This window comes from Crocuta crocuta, unplaced genomic scaffold, assembly GCF_008692635.1.
Source record: "Crocuta crocuta isolate KB4526 unplaced genomic scaffold, BGI_CrCroc_1.0 scaffold44, whole genome shotgun sequence".
Taxonomy (NCBI): domain Eukaryota; kingdom Metazoa; phylum Chordata; class Mammalia; order Carnivora; family Hyaenidae; genus Crocuta; species Crocuta crocuta.
In genome coordinates, this window is record NW_027530179.1 from 1829885 (window position 1) to 1854793 (window position 24909).

Genomic DNA, 24909 nt, shown 5'->3' on the forward strand with positions numbered 1-24909 from the left:
TGCGGCAGAGGGGGAGAGAATCTCAAGCTGGGTCAGCACTCTCAACATGGAGCCCAGTGTGGGCCTCAAACCCCTAAACCCTAGGCCAAAACCAAGAGTCGGACACTTAACTGGCTGAGCCACCCAGGCATCCTGGTCGCACTTGTTTTTCATAGTCACAAAGGAGTCACTCGTTATTTTGCTTGGATTTGGCTTTCAAAGCATCATTTTGGGGGCTATTTATCGCACGTCCAGGATTGCGCCTTCTTCCGGTTCCATATTTAGGAAGTGAAACTTGTAGAAAGGAGGGTGCCTAGCTAGTCCCCAGGAGGGGTTGTGTGTGCTAAGCGCTTACAGAAGACACTCCATTCCTTTGATGTCTTACAAGGGAAGAACATGCTTCTTTTAGTTCATTAAAACAGAGTAGCCATACATAAAGACCCTCCCTCGCGGGCCTGTGTCTGTGTTTCATTTTATTTTCTCTCTGGTTTAGGGATCGACATCCTGAAGCTCGTAGCAGCCCAGGTGGGAAGCCAGTGGAAGGACATCTATCAGTTTCTGTGCAACGCCAGTGAGAGGGAAGTGGCTGCTTTCTCTAACGGGTACACAGCAGACCACGAGCGGGCCTACGCAGCTCTGCAGCACTGGACCATCCGGGGGCCTGAGGCCAGCCTCGCCCAGCTCATCAGTGCCCTGCGCCAGCACCGGCGCAACGATGTTGTGGAGAAGATTCGGGGACTGATGGAAGATACGGCCCAGGTAATGTCCCTGGGTGGTTGGTCTTTCCAGCTAACCTTTTGGTCCCGTGTTCAGCTTTTACCAGGTGTGCATAATAAGGAAAAATACGGATATTAGGTGTCCCCTTCTGGGACAGTGTGGCTCTCAGTGGTTGTCCGTTAGGATCATCTAGAGAAGGATGTATCAGAAATAAAGAAAATTCTGATACTCGGACCCCATTGTAGACAGTCAAATCAGAATCTATAGGTGGAGCACAACAGATCAGTGTTAAAAAAATTTTTTTTTAATGTTTATTTTTGAGAGAGAGCGACGAGCGTGAGCAGGGGAGGGGCAGAGATAGAGGGAGACACAGAATCCGAAGCAGGCTCCAGGCTCTGAGCTGTCAGCACAGAGCCAACGCAGGGCTCAAACCCACGAGCCCCAAGATCATGACCTGAGCCGAAGTCTGATACTTAACCGACTGAGCCACCCAGGTGCCCCAAAAATCAGTATTTTAAAATGATGTTAATTTGGAGTTGCAAAGTTGAGAATCATTGTGTTTGGGGAATGATTTAGCATCAGACTATGCAGCCAGATCTCCTCGTCATCCCATTTACGGTCTCATTGTGCATGACACATTTTGAACAAGTCCAAGAAGGAAAACTTTTTGTCCCCCATTCTCCCCTTCCCCATCCCTCCCCCAGGATATTTTTTGTGCTGTAGTTTAGGAGGACTCAGTCTTACCCTCTGAGGATACACATGGTGCTGACAGCAGTGGGTAACAGGATTGACCGATCCTTTTTCTTGGGCTTGTTCAGTCTGTACCTCAGATGGGAACTAAGAGGACCCAGGAGTGACTTACTTATAGTTGCTGGTCACTGAGCTCTGGCTTTGGGGCCAGGCAGCACTGGCTTTGAATCCTGGCTCTGACACCTATTAGCTGGGTGACCAAGGGCAAGTTACTTCAACTTTCTCTGCTTCTATTTTCTCATTTGTAAGCCAGCCTTATAGGGCTAATTAGGATTGGAAATAAAGTATATGGAATGGCTGATGCGTTGAAGATGTTCTACAAATGGTAGTTATGATCATAACCTGATTTTACTCAGCCTTTCCTTCATCATAATGTGCTTCCCTGAAAGGCCATGAATTAAGTACAAATTTGAGTATTGACTTCTATTTCTCCCAAACTTCGATTAAAGTCTCTGAATGTATTCCCAAAGTAAGGAAAATGTTGCCACCGAAACCTGATAAAACCCACTTAAAATTTAAAAGGCCATTCTGTCGGTGTTACTTTCCAATGCTCCAAACTCATTACCAAAAGAACTGGAGAGAGATATTCCCCCCCCGCCCCCCTCCCCGTCAACTCTAATTCACTACTATTCTGTACCAAACTTTGTATATCAAGGGACTCGATTTTATATATTTAAGAGGTCTAAGTGCTTTTATTTTTTTTGTACTAACAGTGGAGTCTTTCTTCCCTATTGAAGTAAACAGTCAAGAGGTAGATCTTTTATCTAAGTGACTGGATAAAAATTTATGGGTGCTAATTGGCACTGAAGGTGGTCTTTAAACTCCTGGTATGTTTTTAACTTCTTCGAAATGTGGAATTTCAGAAAAAAAAATATGTTTATTTATTGTTATTTATTTATTTTGAGAGAAAGAGAGTGAGCAAGCAGAAGAGAGGTAGAGAAGGGGAGGGGGGTGAGAGAATCCCAAGCAGGCTCTATGCTGTCAACACAGAGGCGATACAGGGCTCGAACCCACCAACTTTGAGATCATGACCTGAGCTGAAATCAAACCGGACGCTTAACTGACTGAGCCACCCAGGAGCCCTCAGAAAAAAATATGAATAGATGCCGTTGTAAACATTCAAAGGCATACATTCGTGTCTTGTGGCTTCCTGAGAATGGTACCAAAAGTATGGCTCACAGCTAAAGCTAGGCTTCAGGTAGCTGGATCTGGGGAAAAGAGGAGGAAGATGTTTAATCTGTAATTGAACAAAATGACTGCAGTTTGAATAAAGGGAGTTGAGGCAAACATGAATGGGCTTCCATGGAATATTGACTTCAGGGAAAGAGCTGGTAGGGCAAGCAGAAGACTTGAAGAGAATTTAGATGTTGGAGAATAAGCCACTAGGTCTTTTCAGTGATACCCACAAGAAAAGTAAAATATGATCGATGCAACGTTAAGATTTGGCTAAGCAGAATCTTTGATAAAGTAGAAAAATGATCACGATGAATTTTTTTTTAATGTTTTATTTATTTCTGAGAGAGAGACAGCGCGAGCAGAGGAGGGTAAGAGAGAGAGCGAGACACAGAATCTGAAGCAGGCTCCAGGCTCTGAGCTGTCAGCACAGAGCCCGAGGCGGGGCTCAAACCCATGAACCGTGAGATCATGACCTGAGCCAAAGTCCTGACTGAGCCACCCAGGTGCTCTGATCACAATGAATTTTAAAGGAAAAATAAAAAGGTTTCTCATTAGAAAAAAAAAAAATACAAGTATAGGAAATATAAAACCTAGGGAAATGAAAAAGCATTAATGTTATGTTATTAAACATGACTTTTTAAATTTTTTTTCTGTAATGAAAACATATTACTTTTGTGATTTAAAGTTTATGTATTTATTTAAATGGCAAATAGAATATGACTTATTTTAATTTTTTTATTATGTTTATTTATTTTGAGAGAGAGACAGAGTGCAAGTGGGGGAGAGGCAGAGAGAGAGGGAAACACAGAATCCGAAGCAGCCTCCAGGCTCTGAGCTGTCAGCACAGAGCCTGACACGGGGCTCAAACTCATGAGTGTGAGATCATGATCTGAGCCAAAGTCGAACACTCAACTGTCTGAGCCACCCAGGAGCCCCAAATCGACTTATTTATATTCAAGTCATCAGAACATACAGATTTTCATAAATCAAGTGATATCCACAGTCCACCCCTCAATCATACAATTCAAAGATATAGCACGAACTCTAAGAAAGTAAGCTCTGGAATCAATCTGTCTAGAGTTCAAATTCTGGATCCTCAGTTTACCCACTGTGTGACCTGGGGCAAATTACTAAACCTCTCTGGTCTCCCATTCCCCAGTAAAGTATTTTTTAAATGACTGAGCTGAAAGGGCACAAGAGAAAGGTTAGGTAGGGCTTCGTTTGACTGTGCTGAATTGCAAGAGGGAGGCCATCCTGTTTCAGTTTAGGGAGACTAGACATTGTGACCATATCTGTAGGACAACCCATTCTTCCTTGTTAGCACTGACTTGAGGTTCGTGCTGTTGGGTCAGGTTTGCCAAAAAAATTGCTGAGGCTTATGTCTCCTTTTGGTTTCTGCAAGTCAATCTCATTTCTCTGTGTTTGCTCAGCAATCACTTCGAATTGGGTCCCAGTCTTCAGGGTAATTCTCTTTTGGGGGTGGTGGTGATGGTGGTAGGGTATTGACTAGAACAAATTACCTTTGTATGTTTCTCTGATGATTCTGTTGAGGTCCGTAAATGTTTCTTGAGCACCTGCTTTATTCCAGGCACTGTCATGGGTATTGGGCGAGGTAGGCCCAACGTCTCTGTGGAGGTGACTGTGTCTGCATTTCAAGGAGAGTGATTCGTAACAAAAATCACGGAGTCAGTGAATCAGAAAACAAAACAAAATACGTAGTCCCAAAGTGCCAAACTCTGGTACCCTTTGGTAGTTTCCTTTTATCTCCTCTGTATCCAATAAGATTCCAGCACCTATTTTGTCATTTATTTTTTAAGGAACAGTGGCATCGACGCTTTCTATAGCTTTCTCTGTAATTCTGGTGTAGCCTATGTGTGATGATGGAGCCTGAGAAGCCAATATTAAGCTTCTCGTTCCATGTTTTCATAATGGCCATCATTGTCTAGCAACATTGTGGACCCAGCTCTGACTCCAATTTTAATAGCCAATGAGCATGGATTTCTGGCTGCCAGCTTTTATTAATCACACAGTGTGTAATTGTCTGCAGCTTATCTCTGAGATTAGTTGAGTCAAACAAGGCACAGAGTGCAGGGGACATAATTGAGACTTAGTCTTCCCACTTTATGGTGGATTTGTATTCTCGGTGTATTGTGGTATTGCTGGCGACTTGAGATTTTGCCCTAGGAGTTAATGGCAGCTTGATGTGCAAAAATGACTATGTGTGCGTATCTTGAAAAATGGTGAATAGTTTTTCCTATTGATGAACCTAAGAGCACCCACATTATGTTCCACTCAAAGGATTAGCCGGGTGTACCTCTTATTTTTCTCTGTCAAGAACAGCTGGGCCATTATTAACCATGGTGGCCTATCAGCCATGTTTTAATTAAACACATCCAGAGTCTGACTGTTTAAAAAAAATTTTATGTACTAAAAAAACACTACATGGTAAAATTCACTTTTTGGTGTACTGTCCCTTTTTTTTTTTTTTTTTAAGACTTAAGTTCTTAAAAGCAGTTTTAGGTTTAAAACAAAATCGAGAGGGAGGTACAGAGATTTCTCATATACCTTCTGCACCAATGTATATATAGCCTCTCCCATTGTCAAGATCACTTACCGGAATGACACCATTTTTCACCAAGGATGAACCTACATCGACATACAACAGTTACCCAAAGTCCATAGTTTACCTTAGAGTTCACTAAGTGCGTATTCTACAGGTTTGGACAAGTGTATGATACATATCCATCATTATACCATCATGCGGAATATTTAGACTACCCCTAAAGTCCTCTGTGCTGTGCCTGTTTATCTCTCCCTCCCACCCCACCCTGCAACCACTGTTTTGTTTTTTACTGTCCCCATAGTTTTGTCTTCTCTAGAATGTCATATAGTTGGAATCACGAAGTATGGTAACCTTCTCAGATTGGCTTCTTTGGCTTAGTAACATGCAGCGAAGAGTCCATCGTGTCTTTACATGACTTGATAGCTCTTTTAGTTTTTAACCCTGAATAATATCCTGTTGTTGAGTTGTGCCAGTTGATTTGTCCATTTGGCTACCTGACTCTTTATCTAAGGTGTGAGTTGTTTTTCAGTCCTCTCTTCTTTTGAGTTCAACGTTTAAAGCCTTCTAGAATCATATCTATTTTTCCCTTCCAGGCATCAGCATTCGGTAGAAGCAGCAAAGCAGTGGGGCCGTAGTTGGAAGTTATTGGGGCTTTGCCAAAGCTATTTAAAAACCTTAATACAGCATTCCAAATTGTATGTTATCTCTTTTTGTCCATCCTTTTACTTTGATGTTTCCCCCTGTGGCTTTATTTAAAGCAATTCTTTTGTAAGTAGCATATATTTAAGTCTTCAAAAAATTTAGTCTGACAGTTTTTGTCATTTAATTAGAGAATTTTAGTCTGGTTACATTTCTAATGTAAACTCCTATATTTGGGTTTAAATCTACCATCTAATTATTTGTTCTGTATTTGTCTTCTCTCTCCCCGCCCTTCTTTCTTGCCTTCTTTGGGGTTAATCAAGTATTTTTTATTGTTCTACTTCTCCTCCTCTTTTAGCTTGTTAGTTACACATGTTTTACTGTACTTTTAATGGTTACTATAGAGATCGCAACTTACATTATGAGAGACATTTCATAAGTGTGTACTCCTTACTCTTTCTAAACAGCACAACAGCCGTAGGAGACTTTAATTCTATTTATCCTTCTCTTGCATTATGTTTTTTGTTGTCATGAATTTTCACACCACACATTTCCTAGCCCCCAAAAGTCACAATTATTATGGTTTTTCAAAAGCCAGGATTCCCATGGATATACCTGCATCTTGATCTTTTCTGTCATTCTTCATTCTTTTCTGCAGCTTCAGCTTCTACCTGAGATCATTTTTCTTTGGCCCAAAGAATACTTAGGGTAGGTTTCCGGCAATAAATTTCTGTTTTTCTGGGTCTGGAAAATGCCAATTCAATAAATAAATTGCATTAGTTGCCCTTTGTCTTTGAAAAATGGCTGGAAAAGAGAATGTAGTGGGACCATTATTTCTTTTCAGTGCTTTCATGTCCGTATTTAAGTTGCCTCTGCTATAGAGCAAAGGGGATGATGTGATTTTACGTTCAAATCTCTATTACCTAACAAACTAGGTGGACAGTATTATACCAGACATTTAGGCCAAAGGCAAAGACTAGTGTAAGACAGAGTCAGGGCTGTCAAGGAAGCTTACGGTTGAATGGTAGAAACTTCTATATACTTACAAAGTTAAAGGGAATCAATCCATGAGGGTGAGAGGAGGGGGGTGCAAGATGTACAACTAATCAGTCGTTAAGGCTCCTAATCGGAGCATCAGTGTGGAGATGTGGGCCAGGTGCACTTCCTGCCCTGCAGCACATCACTGGGAACACTGGCCTTGCTGCCTCGGTTTGCTCCTGAGGACATGGGAGCACCATTAGTGCCTGGCCTATGAGGTGTTATGAGAACTAGGTGAGTGTGCCCCCCACAGTAAGCACTGGGTGAATGGTTAGTGTTCATAGCTGCAATTATTCCCCGGGCTCTAGAGGCAAGAGAGATGGAAGAAATGTTCCTAAGTAGCTCCAACTCATGCACATAATGGATCCTTTAAATCCTGAACACCGAGGGGTTATGTAGTGTTGGTTGGGGAGGTACTTCCAATTCCAACACTGCTTAAAGTGGATGGTTTTAGCATCGGGGCTGCCATTCGGGTTCAGTGCCCAAGAACTGGAAATTCCACTAATGGTAAATATTTATTCCTTGCTGCCTGAGCGAATGTTCCTAGGCTGGGGATGTTTTCTCTTTCTCTAGACAAGAAACAAAGGTGGTGGTATGTGTGAAGATAACCGTCTGTTTTCTCAGTGGCTGTCAGAAAAAGGGAAACAAAATTGAGCAACTGAATTTCTAGATTTACTTTCCCTTCCCCTCACCACCCCTCCCCTACCTTCTCCTTCCCTCCCCTGTCCCCTCCTCTCCTCTCCTCAGATTTTATTTTTAAACATTTATTCGTTTTTGAGAAACAGAGCATGAGTGGGGAGGTGCAGAGAGAGAGAGAGGTGCACGTGCGCGCACACACGCGCACACACATACACATACACACACACATACACACACATACACACAGAATCAGAAGCAGGGTCCAGGCTCCGAGCTGTCAGCACAGAGCCTGATGCGGGGCTCAAACCCATGAACCATGAGGTCATGACCTGAGCCAAAGTCAGACGCTTAATTGACTGAGCCACCCAGGACCTCAGATTTTTCTATTTAAAATGGGAAATCAAGTGGCTATCAAAATTAAATGAGGTACTGTTTAGTCAAACTGCAGGATATAAGAAAGTGAGGTAGGAGAGCACTACTTCCTGGCTAGGCTCAGCAGTCATTGTGATTGGAATTTCAGTATTCCTTTATCATCTCATTTTGATAAAGGGTGGAAAAAAGAATTTTATGTACATTTCAAAGGATGATAATATTAAAAAGAACTGCAACAATTGAAAATAACGTAAAGCATTACTTCTGCTGTCTGCTTTGACCAGCGATCCTCAAATGGAAAGAATTGGTGCTAATCAGGCAGGGGGATTGGGTACCTTACCCCTCCCGCCCTCCTCGCATTAGATAAACTAGATTAAAACTACTCTGTAATGTAACTAGTGGACTTGAAGCCAGTGTTGTTGTTGTGGACTGCTGTGCAGTAGAATGACTCTTTGTTAGGCATCCTCCATCCCTTCCAGAAACCACGCAGGAGACCTACCTCCCAGAGAAAGAGTCCTCCCCCCACCCCCAACTCCCACGGGCAGCCCCCAACTATAGTCCGCGCTGTTTGGACACTGGACGGCTTTGCCCTGTGTAAGCAACTGGGTCGGCCTCCGCAGTGGGGACAGCACTGGGCTTTCTAATTGGCAAGGACGGTTCACTGTTTCTGAGGCGGAGGGAACCACAGTTGCTGATTTTTTTGGTTTGTTTTTTGTTTTTTGTTAACCAGCTGCAGGATGCAGCTGTCCTTACCTAGCGTCTGACTGAGACCAGCTCTTTTCAGAAACTTGACACAGTGATGGCAAGTCGAGGCAAGTAGCAGCTATACGTTTAACGGTTGGCTTTTGGGCCATTCAGACTTGTCTTCATCTTTAATTGGTCATCTCTGAGAAAATAGGGATTATTATCCCTCGGCCCTGTTATCAACAGCGTGGAGGCTCGTTTAGGGTCAAGTTACTTCATTTGCAGGTACTTTCGGGGTGTGCCTGTGGGCTCTGAGGAACTCCCCTGTGTGGTGGCAAGGGGACTTTATCAAGGGATTGTTGCCACACAGGAGGCTTAGGTACATTTCGTGGTGCTGGTGTGTAGGGTGGCCACGTGTACAAAGCAGCACACTCTGTGAATAAGCTTTTAGGTTTTTAATGTCATTTCAGGGCGTTCTATTTATCATCACATTCCAGGGTGTCATTCAGTTAGTCAACAACCTTTTGTGGAGCACCAGCTGTGTGTCTGGTACTCTGTAAAGAAGAAATGTGGTCTCCAGGCCTTTCGGGTGCTCCGTCACTGAGAGGGAGACTCCTGGGCAAACAACGTGCAATTCAGTGTGATAAGCACCTGTTATAACAGAAGGGTACATAGGATAATATAAGGTTGTAGCAGAAGGCAGGGGTACGGACGCACCAAAAAATACAGAAAACAATAGCAGACATATATTTGTCCAGTTGAAAAAGTCATTTTTAGGGGTGCCTGGGTGGCTTAGTCAGTTAAGTATCTGACTTTTGATTTTGGCTCAGGTCATGTTCTTGTGGTTCGTGGGTTTGAGCCCCATGTCGGGCTTTGCACTGACAGTGTGAAGCCTGCTTGAGATTCTCTTTCTCTCTCTTTCTGTCCCACCCCCACTCATGCTCTCTCTTTCTCTCTCTAAATAAACAAGGAAAAAAGGTAATGTTTATTTATTTTGAGAGAGAGAGATAATGGGCGAGGGAGGGGCAGAGAGAGAGGGAGACAAAATCTCAAGCAGGCTCCATGAGGCCAGCACAGAGCCCGACGTGGGGCTCAAACCCATGAACCGCAAGATCATGACCTGAGCCAATATCAGGAGTCGGATGCTTAACCAACGGAACCATCCAGGCACTCTCCAGATAAGACTCTCTTAAATAAAAAAACAGACTGTAGTTTCTTTCAAGAATGGGTTTCAGCCCTCTTTCCTGAGACTTTTTTGTCTGGTTTCTGCTGAGGGAGCCCTACCTACTCCATCACATCAGGCACTTCTCAAGCCGTTGGCTCTGCAAGAAACACTTGTTTTACTGAGAACTTTGTTTTGTTTTGCTCAGTCGCAAGGTTTTCAGAAAGCTTTCACTGTTGTGCAATATAAAGGTACATAAATAAGTTTCCAATGCCCCACTTCATGGAAGGGCTGAAGTTTGAACTTTGAGTCTCTAGGAACAAAGAACTGGGGGATCCAACAAATTGACTTTGAACTTCATGAATTCATAGCTGTCTTGTAAGGATCTGGGGAAGATTAGAGACAGAGTATATATACTAGAGATCAGGAGTGTAAACGCCCAGCCCTGCACTTGACATTGAGTAGGAGGAGCTCAATACATTTTTTACTACTATCGTCTATGTTGAAATTAAATTCTACATTCTTCCTTTTTTCACTCAAAAGCAAATGATACCACTCTGCTTTCGATAAATGAACATTAAGGAGAAAGGGAGCCAACATTTGCTGAGTGTTCGTTGTGTCCCAAACACTGTCTGGGTGTTTCACATCTGTGATTATCTAGTAAGTTTCATGGTCCTCCAAGGTATAGGTAGGTATTAGAATTAAGACATAGTTTTGTATTTTGTTCAAGGCCATGTCCATTGTAAGATGGATCATTATTGTATATACCACCAAGGTAGCAATTAAAACACTGCCAATGATAGTTGTAAGATACATACGTGAAGTGCGCTTTTACTTTTTTCCTGAGACCCAGTGTCTCCATGTTCAGAAAAGCCAGAGTCCATTAGTTGATGACATTTTCTACCCCTTAATCCACACCCTCACTGGCTTTCTCAAAGGATCCACAAAAATGAAATCAGAATCAATACAGTGAAAAGAAGCTTATTTTCTCCATCAATTACCATTGCTGGATATATTTTTTTTAATTTATTTTTAAAGCCAAAACTCATATCTTGATTAAGCTTAGTAGCTTCCAATTTGGGCCCAGTTTCTCCATTTTATGTTTATGAGACGGTCTCTTGATCTGTTAAAATACACGTGCCAGCAGCAGGTATTCTTGCTGGTGAGGAATTGAATCATGGCCAGCAGTCAGTTTTATTGTACACCAGCTAATTTCAATTCAACATTTTCAATGCTTAAATTCTTCCTACTCTTTGGGAGAGGTAGCTTTTACTCCCGACTTTCCCATTAAATTTTTTTTCACAGAGAAACTTTGAATTTATCCACAGTTGGGCTTTGTCAGGGGACAGTTTGCAGTGACCAACCATTAACATGACTTGTCACCAAAGAAGTACTAGAAGAAAACATGAGGAAATTTTCCTTTGTTTTTATTATCCCAACAGCAGGTCAATCTCTTTTGAGAAGGATAGAAAACACTGAAGTCATACAAGTAAGATTCAGCTACTTAACAATAAATGGACAAGCCAGAAAACATCATATGTAAATTAAAAGAATATTAACTGGAGGAAGTTGTTTGCAGTATAGGGTTAATAAACTTAAAAAAAATGAAGAGCCTTTACAAATTAATTAAGAGACCAAGGACCCAGAAGAAAAATGGGCAGCCTCTGAACAAGACAGAAAAGGAAATAGTGAGGGTTGTTAAAGGTATCTAGGTTTTTTAGCCTGGCTCTGAACAATAAAAATTAAACTGGAAACCTGCATGGAGATACAATTTTAACTTATTAGATTGGTAAGGAGGAGAAGGTATGACGCCATTTTTATGTTGTGAGAGTGTAGAGAAAGAGAGATAGTACCTGTTGCCAGATGTGTGTGTACATTAGCCCAACCCTTATGGAGAACCATCAGGTATTATCTGCCAAAGTATACGGCTGTTGACTATTGACCTTGCACTTCCAGGAATATCTCCTGCGTATAGTCCCACGTGCCTCCGCCATGTGTGTAGAATGTTCCCAGTACAAGTATTCCTTGTAACGTCATCTGCAGTAAAGGAGTGGAAGCAGCATAAATGCCCTTCAACAGAGAACTGGCTGTAGAAGTCATGGGAACATCCAGGCAGTGGAACAACATGCCCTTGTCGAAGGAGCGAGTCAGCTCTTTTTGTGTGCTAACATCAAGAACTGTTTTAAAATGAGAAAAAGGCAAGATGCAGAGCAGTGGGTGGACTCTGCCACCATATTGTATATTTAGAAAAAAGTAAGAGAAAAAAAATGGTAAAAACCGGAGAAGAGGTGGGGAGGGGTGAAGACTATAGTAACTCCTTTATTGGTATCAGTATCAATTGGGAGGAAGAGCCCATGAGGAATTGGTAAGAGTCACCATCAGCAGGGGCACTGAGTAGAAGAGAACTGTGAGTCAGAGGTTAATAAGGGAGAAGTATTTTTCACAGTAGCTCCTTTTGTACTTTTGGAATTACATACCAGGTGTATTCTAATTCTAATGGCATGCGTCCAACTAAAGATTTTATTCAATAATACTAATTCAATCAGATTTTTAAAAAAATTTTAATGTTTTATTTATTCCTGAGAGAGAGAGAGAGACAGCATGAGCAGGGGAGGGTCAGAGAGAGAGGGAGACACAGGATCTGAAGCAGGCTCCAGGCTCTGAGCTAGCTGACAGCACAGAGCCTGATGAGGGGCTTGAACCCATGAACTGTGAGATCATGACCTGAGCCGAAGTCGGACGCTTAACCTACTGAGCCACCCAGGTGCCCCAAATTCAATCAGATTTAGCAAGTTCAAAACTCTTGAGTCACTGAGATGAGCTTGAGCCTTCTTCCCTCAGGGTCATGAGTTTCCTATGAAATTGCTTTCTGTCTTCCACAATGCCTTAAGGCAAGCTTTGTGAAATTCATACAACTCCTTTTCATGGTTAGAATTGTTCAAAGACTGTTTTGTGGGAAAGGCTTCCTAAGGGGTTCTCAGTGAGTGAAATGGAGGGACACCCACGTCACTTCCGACAGCGTGATCTCCTCATGTGTCCACGGGGCTGAGGTCTTGTAAGGCTCAGCAGTATGTTTGAATGTGAGTGGGCTCCAGCTCTGAACCAAGAGAGCCCGCTTATTCTCTCTATCATCACTTCCTTTTTTGAGAAAGCTAGTCGGTGAGTCAGCTCAGGGCTGCAATATTACCGTTGATGTCAGCAGCCTGGACAGCTTGCAGACACATGCGCCAGCAGCTGGGCGGGGCTCACCCTCCCTTCCTTCTCCTTCCGGAGCCAGCTGGTTCTTACCAGCGCTGGCAGCTCTCTCTAGCACTACTTGTGGCTTCCTGTGGCTTTCCCCCTTGCTCCAGGAGAGGAACAGTTCTCTCGCTTAGGGCAAGGATTAGCCACCTTCACTTCAATGTGGGTGGATTTGTAGCCTTTGAGATTCAGTTTGGAAATTAACTCTTAGAAATGACATATACACACAAGACGGTAGCGACTACCTTGACTTGGGCTTGGCGTTAAATATAGTCTTAACTAAGGTTGCTATTGATACAAACTACTTAAATTATGCTATGCTTGGACAGATCTAGCGTGGGTGGGAGGTGTCTTTTAAAGTAATTTCCCAGTGGCTTGGCCATTCTTCGGCCAAGTTAATCCTACGAGCCTCCCGAGGATGAGTATCGCAGGCTGTGCTACTGGTTCCCAGCTCTCAGGGCCAGTGCACACCTCAGGGTCCACTCAGCCCTGCTGCTGCTGTGGTCGGACCCAGGGCTTTCCGGGGAAGATGAGCTGGGCTTCTTAGCATTGTGCACCTATTCCTGCTTCCATCCCGTGGCCTCCAGTGGCCCTCGGGGGATCTAGACAGCATAAGGCCTGCAATGTCCACTTGCCAACTGATGATTTAGATTTAAGTGTTAGCCCTGTTCTCTGCTTATGCAACGGAAGCATAAGCCCCTTTCCTGTGACAGAGGCAGGGCAAGAGAAGAGAGTTGGAATGACAACAGACTAAAGAATCAGAAGCCTAGGAAAAGTTTGGGGAATTTTTGTCTTACAGTTATTTGGCTCTCAGCCCTTATTTAAAATATATTTTCCTAATCAAAAAAAAAAAAAAATAAGGCTTATGAAACAAAGAAGAGTTGGAAACCCAGCACCATAAACACACCGCTAAGCTTCTTACCACCTAGATTTAACGGTTAATTCACATTTGAACATCATTGCTTTGTCTATAGATGTGCATGCCTATTTCCAGCTCATATTCCCATTTCCGAGACCTCCCTCCAAATTTCTTACAACTGATAACACTCTTTTTAAAGGCTGAGAAATAAGCATCTTCCCATTTCCTTTTGTTTTTTCTTTTGTTTGCAAAGAAAACTTTTGTAATTTTACTGGATGTAAATCTTGCCAACACCTTTTACTCTGAGTTTAATTTATTAAGAACTCACACTCAAAAGAATAAAGCAATTGCCTTCCACCCATCTTTCTCTTTTTTGTTGTCGGGGATCACCGCTGTATTTCATTTTTAAAGAGAGACATCATTGTATTTCTCAGGTTTTCTTCAGTATCTGAACTTAGGAATTGAACAGATTCAGATAATGTTTTTGAGAGACAGCTGGTAACCATCATTATCTGAAGCCTTATTTATATAAAACCCTGGAACCACATAGGTTTAGATAACAAAGCTTTCCTTATTATCTGAATTCCTGTTCTCTAAACAAAGGGGCTACATAAGATTCAGCTATCTAGATGCTTATGGGAAGGAAGATAGCACTTGCTTTTATCAGAGCCCCGGCTTACATATCTACCAGGCCTATAGGAGGTCATGAAATCTAATTTGATTTCGATTACATGAGCAGCTGGGAGAGCAGGGGAAACGAGCTCGAGATAATATCATAATCCTTAAATAATTTTAGTTACGTATTTATTTGTGACTGTAATTCCTTTGAGATAAAACTTTAGCGGAAACTGCACGTGTTTTTTTTTTTTTTTTTTAACCGTCACTGGTCTGTTGAGATCGGAAATACTTTCGAATACAAAAGCAAGTCATTGGGCCACCGTTGAGGTGTCTTGATATTTACAGAATCTCTCATCATTATCTCAGGGTCGTTCATGAAGCTGGAGAGTCAGCTCTACCATAGAGTTACAGATCCGCACAGACCCCGCCTTTTGCCCCTTCCTTCTGGCTCAGCAACCAAGGGCAGTTTCTTGTGGTCATGTGGTTGTTTGTATTGAGTTTACGGGGTTTGTAAGTTTTCTGTAAATGCAGTGGGTCCAGACAGAGAAGCGACACGGCTCAGCAGAGAGGCTCCCTTTGAAACTGGACAGACCTGATCTTGAATCCCGGCTCTATGGCCTTGGGCAGGCTACTCAAACCTCTTAGAGCCTCAGGTTTTTTTCATCTGTAAAATGAAGGCCCTAAGAGCTACCTTCACAGCAAGTGGATTATGTGTATTTGATGCTGAATCATTTAAACACAGTACTGGTAATGGTTTATTTCTTAAAGTCTCTATTGTTTGCTGCATCTGAGTAACAAGCTGGTCAACTCAGATGGAACAGCAATTAGTTCTCATTGAATTTAACAAATGGGCTTTTATTTATTTTTTAAATTTTTTTTAGAAATGTATTTCTGAGACAGAGAGACAGTGTGAACAGGGGAGGGTCAGAGAGAGAGGGAGACACAGAATCTGAAACAGGCTCCAGGTTCTGAGCCGATTGTCAGCACAGAGCCCAACACGGGGCTTGAACCCATGAACCATGAGATCATGACTTGAGCTGAAATTGGATGCTTAACTGACTGAGCCACCCAGGTGCCCCACAAATGGGCTTTTAAACACCATTATTACAGTGACAGAAAATGTCACAAATGCGACATAAGATTCTTCCATCTTTCTAAGTGTTGGATGAGGCCTCGAGGCAATGGTCAGCTGAAAGGATAAACTTTGACTGTAAGGACTTTTCTTCTTGAGGCTGTCAGCCATATCTGGTCTGTTGGGATTGGAAAACGGGGTCTTGCAGAATCCCATCGGGGTAGTGCCAGGAGCCAAGGGGTTAAGTTGAGCCATTTTAGCAGATTGGCAAGGAGTATCTAGGCTGGGTAATTAATGCTTCATTTCAGGGGGTCATTGATGCATCAAAGTGGTTCATTAGTTTTATGAAAACAGATTGTGCAACCACAGGAAGATTGTAATTGGGCAGTAATTGAAAATAACTCAGTGGTAAACCTTAGCTGAGTGAATCAGTTAGGGGTAACTTGGAAGGAGAAAGGAAGTTGGGGTGGGTGGGTGGAGGGGAGAGAATGAAGTAGACATAGTATGGCAAACAATAAATAAGACGTAAGTTGAACAGAGGTGACTTAGTCTAATCTTTTTTGTTCAGAAATGAGAAAATAGGCCTAAGGAGGGAAGTGATTTTTCTAAGGCCACACAGCTAGTTGGAGGTCTACTTCCTTTCTTCCTTTGCAATGGAATTCCAGGATATTAATGATTTGGATGGTGAGGAGTTGACTGTGCGGAACATAAAATGGATGCTGGAAAGACAGCCTCTGAGGCCGGAGCTCTCTGGCCAATTCCTGTTTGCAGACTCCACTTAGGAATGCTGCTAGGTCACAGGAGGAAAGAAGAGTGGTCTTGGAACATTGTCTCATTTATAAACCACTTTTGCCATGACTAAGGCTTGGAAGAATTTACCTTTACCACCCATGGCTGCGCCATCCCCAGGGCTAGTCAACAGGGAAAGTGATTTGGGGTTTGATACTAAGAGAGAATTATTTTTGAGCTTCAGTTTCAGGTTGTAACTTACCTGAGCACCCAGAGAGGGTGCTTCATTTGGAAGCTGTAGAAGCGGAGGGTTACAAAGACCCCGCTGGGAAAAAATCCAGTGCAGCCCAAATACAAGCTAAATCACTGTTCTCACAAACACTGCTACTAACCTCTATAGCCCAGGAATGTTCAGGCCCACATATTTCAATCAATACCTTGTTTACCTCATCCATTTGGATGGTTCCTTGTACTCGGTGGTTCTGCTAATCAGAAAGGGAAATAGTCAGGTCAGCAGTGGAACTTTGGGTGTGACTCAGCTGTTGAGTAGGTGAACTATTTATCTCTCTCCCTTCCCCTATCACTTGGGACTAATAAATACACTATCTGGAAAGGCTAAGTGTGCTTGCATGGAAACTAATCAGGAGAACATTTGGGGCTTATCTGGCCAAAGGAACTTGCATGCTCTTGAGGCTCGCACAATAGACTCTGTCTGGTTTTGGCTACCTGGGGAGCTCTTCCCTCATTACCCCTGCTGCCTCCCCTTTCCGTGTGTCTTTCCGTCTCTACCTCATTTCTCAAGTGAGTCTCCTAAGTTTGCATGATTATCTCATACCTGTAAGGCAAAAAGAGTTGTGTTTTTAAAGTTTCTGCGAAGGGACTTCAAATATCTGGTGGATATATTGCCTTCACTGGCTGAGTTTCTCCAGACGCCTTTCTTTTAAGTCTAGTATTTACCTCCCTGCCATAGGTTGGAGGGCAATGTTACCATTTTTTGCCTGTGGACACTTAACCGAAGTACAGCGAGGCCCTCAGCCAAGTAGGTGATCTTCCAACTATCCTCTTCCTTGGCTACCAATATAAATAAATAAGAGATGCTGCAGCCATAACATTTCCAAGTTAGCAAATGGAGAATATACTTATCAGTGGTGACTGCTTTTATTTTATTTATTAAAACTTTTTTTAATGTTTTATTTATTTTTGAGAGAGAGAGTACAGGAGAGGGGCAGAAAGTGGGGGAACCGCAGAATCCAAAGCAGGCTCCAGGCTCTGAGCTGTCAGCACAGAGCCCGACATGGGGCTCAAATTCATGAACCGTGAGATCATGACCTGAGCCAAAGTCGGTCGTTTAACCGACTGAGCCACCCAGGGGCCCCATTGTGGTAACTGCTTTTATAAATAACGTGTATTGTTTTTATAATTATAAAAGTTAATATGTCCCCGTAGAGAATTTGGAAGGCCCAAAGATGCATAAGGAAAAAATTAAGTCCCTCCTAATCTATTTTGTGAATATTTGGATAAGTGTATGCTTAAAGATTTAGCAAGAGGATAAGACCCTGTTCTGGCGTTCTTGTTTAGAGTGTTTGTCTTTTGGTATCTAAATCTTGTTAATAAGTATTCTTTTTTGCTATCAACTCAACAACGAACATGAAGTTTCTGAATTAATAAAGAATTAATCTATTCCACATATCCTGATGACTTAATTTTTCTTTTTAAAAAATTTTTAAGGGTTTTATTTATTTTTGAGAGTGAGAGAGACAGACAGACAGAGTGTAAGCAGGGGAGGGGAAGAGAGAGAGAGAGAGAGAGAGAGAGAAAGAGAGAATTCTGAAGCAGGCTCCAGGCTCTGAGCTGTTGGCACATAGCCTGATGCAGGGCTCAAACTCATGAACCACTGGATTATTATCTGAGCCAAAATCAAATGCTTAACTGACTAAGCCACCCAGGTGCCCCCCGATGACTTAATTTCTGATTAGAACTATGGTAGATAATACAAGGCTTGAGTTGCTTCGTTCCAATCCAATGTTGATGGATATTGTAAATAGTAAGTAAAGGGAGAAAAGAGGTTAACTTTCTATGAGCACGGTTATTTTTCTCATAGGAAAAATGCAAATAATTTTAAAGAAATCTGGAAATCAACCAGCTGCTGTGTATCCTGCATAAAGGGATAGATACCTATACTTAGTAGCGGAATAGATTTTCTAGAAAGATGATTGTCACATGAGCTCTGGTTTCAACTGTGGTTGTTTGCCCTACTGTGATGACACTAAAACCATTCTTAGGGACATTTTCGTATTTACTGGATTCGTCGTTGATTATAGGAGAGCATCACTAGCATTCTGCCTCACTGAATTGTGTTGGAAATCGTGTACTTAATTTCCACTGACAGGATCCTTTGGCAAAAGTGGGGAAAAAATTAAATATTTAAAGTTTTGAGCTAAGTTCAGGAAATAGGTGGGTGGACTCCTTAGTCTGTTGGCATGTGATTTGTGGGCAGGAATTTCTTTTTTTAAGCAAGAACAGTGCACTATATTGACTGCCCATGTCGTCCAATGTAATGTGGTCCCTGAGAACCAGAGTGTAGACAAGTGCTCTTTGTCTAATTGAGTGAATAAAAAATGTGTATTGGCATGAATGGCCATGTGCATTTCAGAGAGGAGGGGCACATGCCAGGGCTTATTGAATTAAAATTGTAAAAGCATAAACATAAAATGTGTCTCTGGATCAGAAAGGGGGCAGCTGGGAATGTGTTATCCGAGTCTTCAGTTTGTACCGGGAAGCGGAAGCAGGGTGGTTGTGCAGAGGAAGGATGCTTTTGGGACAGTGGGCAGGTGCAGTAATCGGTGGTCTTCGGAATCTCCGGTCAGTTGCAAGAATTTTTCAGGCCCTCCAGGCTGTGAAAGAGGCCGTTGGGTTTGCTTTGTGCTTTTTACAACTCTTCAATATAATATGTCGAAGTGAGGGTCAATGTCTTCCTGACTGAGGAACTTGTCACGTGTGAGTGAAGTCATGAGGGTTCTAATGAGTGGTGATTAGCACTCCCTGAACCCTGCCCTATGTGATCTAGCCACCCGGCCCCCAGATTTTCATCCATGGCGGGAGAGCCAATAAAAAGATTAAAGGCAATGGACTAAGAGATGCCACAAATGCCTGCCAGAGTTCTAAAGCAAAGTGTCAACTGACAAGCTAAGTAGAGGTATCAGGCAGACCTGAGTTGAGCCCTGGCCTTCTCCCAGTGGCTATGCACCCTCTCTGGACCTTAGTCATTTCACCCATAAAATGGGGTGATATTACCTATCATTTCCCCACTGCACACCGAGGTACAAGTCCCACCTCACCCAGCTACTGTGGCAGCATCCTAACTGGGCTTTCTCTTTTGTTTCTTGCCCCTCACTAAAATCCATATCATTTCTCTAGACCTCAGTTTCCTTCCTTGTAAAGAGAGGGTATATTAGTTTGCTAGGGCTACCATAATAAAGTACCACACATGGGAAGCTTAAACAGTACACACTTGTTTTGTCACAGTTCTGGAGGCTAGAAGTTTGAGATAAAGGTGTCCCCAAGCTTCTCGCCTTGGCTTGTAGAAGATGGAAGCCATCACTCTGGGTCTTTACATGGTCTGTCTGCTGTGTATCTCTTCCAAAGGCTTCTTCTAAGGATACCAGTCATATTGGATTAGAACCCAATTATACTTTAATCACTTCTTTTTAAAGTTATTTAGTTGGCCCCATCTCCAAATGGGTCAAAACAGTCATATTCTGAGGTTTCCTTACCTTCAACATATGAATTTGGGAGGACATAATTCCGCCCATACAGAGGGGAATGTACTAGATATCATCTAAAACCTTTACCAGCTCAATCAACATTTTTTTTTAGTTGGAGATCTTCCTGTTCACTCCCTTGTCCAGTTCCATTCCTGTGAGGTAACAGCTTCGCGCACATTAATGCTAACACTTAGCCAGCCCTACGTATAGTCTTGAAGGGTTTAAAAGGCGTGTGTCTATGTGTGTGTCTAGCAATAATGTAAGTTACAGACTGTCAAAATGGCAGAATTTATCTATAAAGTACTAAATGGAACAAAAATAGCATCTGAGAGGGTGTTTCGATTTCATTTTTTTCTCTATAATTTTGGAAGTAGATACTTAAAAACACTTTTGTTTGTTTGTTTCCCCTCACAGCTGGAAACTGACAAACTGGCTCTCCCAATGAGCCCCAGCCCACTTAGCCCAAGCCCCATCCCCAGCCCCAACACGAAACTTGAGAATTCCACCCTGCTGACAGTGGAGCCTTCCCCGCTGGACAAGAACAAGGGCTTCTTCGTGGATGAATCGGAACCCCTTCTTCGCTGTGACTCCACATCCAGTGGCTCCTCGGCGCTGAGCAGGACGGGCTCCTTTATTACCAAAGGTACAGACAGTGGCAGAATGCCTAGAGGGCATATTCATTCTTTAACCTTCTCCCAAAGAAGCCCCCAGGGTTTCTCCTTGGCCTGTTCCACAGCCCAGTGGTAGTTGCCTCATGTGAGGGACCCGCCCAGGAAAACCTACCCTACACCCCAAGATGAGGCTGACCCCAGACAGTGGGGACCCACCCAGAAAGTCTTTGCAGCTCTCTTGATCTGGCCAAGAGCCTGCATTGGTCGCCCTTTATCCTCATGATGCTATCGAAGGTGTTTCGGGGAAGGTCTGATAAAATGTTGTCTGGCGGGTTTTTTTGAAAATTATTTACCAGACCAGGGTAGCAGCATCCAAGGATTTAAAGCATAACCTATCTTGAGGGTCAGAAGTGTAAGTCTCAGTGCCTCAAATTAAAATTCACTCTGTTAGGAATCATTGCAAAGAACAAGGTTTTAAACACCGAGGATTGGTACGTTTGGTAAATAATGTCCCACCTTCAGATTTTCAGGGCAGGCTAGGTAATTAGCATGTACAATATATCGATACTGGTTTTTTGTTCAAAATTGCCCAGTTTGGGTAATTCCAGTTAGATGTTAAAGAAAGGGTTATATTTTATGGTATGTTGTAGTTTATGTTTATAAGATACGTTCCCTCATATATGCCTTACCTATTCACCTTGATCTGTTTTATATTTATATGAAAGATTTATATTTTAGTTTGTATTTGTGCCACATATTATATTTTAGAGAAAACTTTTTAGAAGAGTGATACATTACAGTCCCTTGCCTCATTGTAAGGTGTGATCCAAGAAGCAGTACTTTCTTATTTCTGTGCTTTTTGCTCTTTGTAGTTTAGTTTTGAAATATGGCAATGTAATTGTCAGATTCCATGGACTTGGAATCTTTGAGGGGGAAAGGGCAGACAGATCTTTGTTTAGTAAACACGTGACAGATGGAAAGGTGGGCTTTTTTTTTTTAATTTCCTTAAGTTTCTTTAAGTATTTCAGCATTCTCCTGAGTCTTAGAAGAATCCAGAAGTCTTTTAGGTTTAGACAAAAGTCATGCTAAGGACAGTCAGCAACCCATTCAAGTGGTTCTTTGCTGCTCTCAGTCAGATCTTGTTTGTTACCTTAAGGATAATGTGAGTAAAAACTACTGCATTGTTTAGAATGTGCCAGGGGTTCTCTCACACGCCTAGGGGTGGAGTTGGGGATGGCCTGGGAGAGGGGAGCCATCCCTCCTAGTCCTGCTCTGTTTCCCCAGTCCAGTCCCTTGACTGCTGTCCCCTTACTTTCCTTGTCCTTCTGCAGAAAAGAAGGACACAGTGCTGCGGCAGGTACGCCTAGACCCCTGTGACTTGCAGCCTATTTTTGACGACATGCTCCACATTCTGAATCCGGAGGAGCTGCGGGTGATTGAAGAGATTCCTCAGGCTGAGGACAAGCTGGACCGGCTATTTGAGATTATTGGAGTCAAGAGTCAGGAAGCCAGCCAGACCCTCTTGGACTCTGTGTATAGCCATCTTCCCGATCTATTGTAGACCGTGAGGGACGCTGAACTCTGGAAATTACTCAATTTAGTGGCAGGGTGGTTGTTTTGTTTGTTTTATTTTTGTTTTTCTAGTTGTGTGTGTGCGCACGCGTGCATGTGTGTGTGTGTGTGTAGCAGAGCATATGGCCAGTGTTTTGAGTTCTTCCTTTCTTTTTTTAACCCTTCTAGGAAGTTAAAAGTTAAAGCCTTACTCAAGGTGTAACTGTTGAAAAATACCCACCACTAAAGTTTTTTAGGTTCCATATTTTCTGTTTTGACTTCTTAATGTATTTTCAAAATTGTTCTGTGCACTTTAAATTCACTTAATGTACCACAAATGCAGTGTGGCTTCTCCTGCACACTGGATTGTGAGGCTCTTAACTTCTTAAAAGTGTAATGGCATCTTGTGAATTCTATACGCAGTCTTCGTGTCTCAACATCTGCATCAGCTTTTTTTTTTATTGTAACTATTTTTATTATGATTTGTAATTTACAAATTTTCTTAAGGGTGAAAGAAATGTAATACCCTGTTGAGTTACTGTAATGCAATAGATTTTGAGTTATCGTTTTAATATGCCTTGTTGTATAGTTCATATTCATGGCCGAAACTTGACCACACTGTTGCTGATTGTACGGTTTTCACTTGGGCACCGTGTAGAATGCTTGATTACTTGTGCTCCTCTTATGCTAACAATGCTCTGGGCTGGAGACGTGAAACCCTCAAGCCATCAGACCTTGCTATTTAAGTGGCTTGACAACTGAGCCACCAAAAAACTTGAACTTCATCTTTTAGGAATTGAGCTGTTCTGGAACGTATTGCTGCACTTTGGAAAGTCACAACCGAGTGCCCGTGGCACCTTTTTCCATAGGGAATTTACCCAGCTTTGCTTTAAAAGATGTCTTGTTTTTTATATACACGTAGTCAGTAAGTCCAGTCTGCCCTCAAGGCCTTGGTCTTGGTGGGTGTCCTTTGTCATTCAATCACTTTAATTAAAAGTGGCTGCAGCTGTAAGAGCTCTTGTCTGATATATTTGGAACTCTGCTCCCATTTATAAACATGCTCTCTAATAACGCTCAGTTGCCAGACTCTAATGCAAAGGTGGCGTGGACTCCCTTTGTGTGGGTGGGGTTTGTGGGTCATGGGGAGGGACGGATAGCAGAAAAATGCCTTCAAGTGTACTAATTTATTAATAAATATTAGGTGTTTGTTACTTGAGCAGTTCGAGTGTATTTACTACTGGCCTTGTACATGTGCTCAAATTAGAACTCTTTGATTAGCCTCTTGGAAACATTGTGTGTATTCTAAAAATCTCAGCATTTCTGATCCGTAAATCATGCAAATTAGCAAAGCGTTGTGTCTCGAAGAGTATTTGGAGATGCATAGAGAAGGATAACCAAGTGTAAGAATGACCAAGCAGTCCCTAGTCTTTTGGGGGTAAATCTTAGGCTACTATTTTGTCTCTATTTTAAGAAAAGAGGAATTTGAGGCAAAGAGGTATAAATGATGACGTAGGCCCTGGAGTCTATTCTTACTCATTTCCATCTAGGAAGTTTACCCCTCGTGGGGTGGGGGTGGGGTCTATACAAGTTCACCAGCTTCTATGTGAAACTTCATTGCCCCTGCGTAACTTCAAGGGGGCTTCCTTGGCAATAGGGCGAGGTAAAGTCTTAGGATGATGGATGTATTATATCATATTATATATCTTATTTTTTGTTATATTTTATCACATCTCCTTAGCTTGGGAACCCTGGCTCTATAGAATTCCAGTGGCCAGGACATCAGCAATTTTGAGTTCCTCTTTTGGTGAGAAACCGGAAGTCAATGCCCCATCTGAACACTCGACACCCAGGTGGGTGACATTAAAGGGGTGTTCTGCTTTCATCCAGTCCCATGTGGCTGGTTTCTAGAGAACAATTCTGTTCTTCGGTTTTGTGATTCTCAGGCCAGGTTTCCCTTCCTCTTTTGTGAACAGAAGACAGAAACTCTTCACAAAAGGAAAACAAACTAGGATAGGTCAGTGGTGGTAGGGCAGGAGAGAGGTGGGTTTTTCAGAGGATTTTGAGACTGCTATTTTTTTGTTGGGGGGGGTTGAAAACAAATCAGTGTTATGGTTATTAAGTTTGCAAATTACTTACAGCTTGGAGATTATTATTTTCTTAACCTTTACAGCTTTATATTTTACAAAGAGATTTTTACAGTATCTCATTGAAACCTCATAACCACCTTTAAAGATAGGTACTATTATTTTATCCATTTTACAGATGAAAATAGGCTTATGAGGGCTAAGGAACTTGCTTAAGGCTCTACAACAGAGTTGTAGTGATCAGACTTGAATCTGAATCCAAACTCTTTATTCAGGACTGATAGCCTGAAATGCTTTGTCAGGCTGAGGCTGGGGATGCAGAGATCACAGTGATGAAATGTATTTGGCTTATAAATAAAGCCTTATACATACATTCAATGAATAATTGTGAAAGTATAAGAATGGGGTAGCATCTTTTGATGATGCAGGGGAAAGGGACATAGAAGTTATGGTTAAACAGAAGCTTAATATTGAATTAACATAATACATAGCCCCCCTCCCCCCGAAAGCAACCCCAAGCTGCATTATTAAAAAATATATATAATGTTCTGGTCAGAGTTGATGACAATCCGATTTATAGATTATGTTGCTCACTCTGCAGGTTTTCTCTGGATTGAATTACCCTACTTTGAGGGCTGTGCTGAACTAGGTTTCCAATGTGG

General features: G+C 42.3%; 1 protein-coding gene across 1 annotated transcript in view; it reads left to right on the plus strand.

The window, feature by feature from the left end:
* TNFRSF21 (TNF receptor superfamily member 21) overlaps positions 1–23379 on the plus strand; it is a 65446-nt gene extending 42067 nt beyond the window's left edge. The window contains exons 4-6 of the mRNA XM_077764828.1: positions 473–738; positions 20416–20644; positions 21944–23379. Coding sequence (XP_077620954.1) covers positions 473–738; positions 20416–20644; positions 21944–22173 — 725 coding nt within the window. The 3' untranslated portion in view covers positions 22174–23379. The remainder of the gene's footprint in view (positions 1–472; positions 739–20415; positions 20645–21943) is intronic.
* The last annotated feature ends 1530 nt before the right edge of the window (positions 23380–24909 follow it).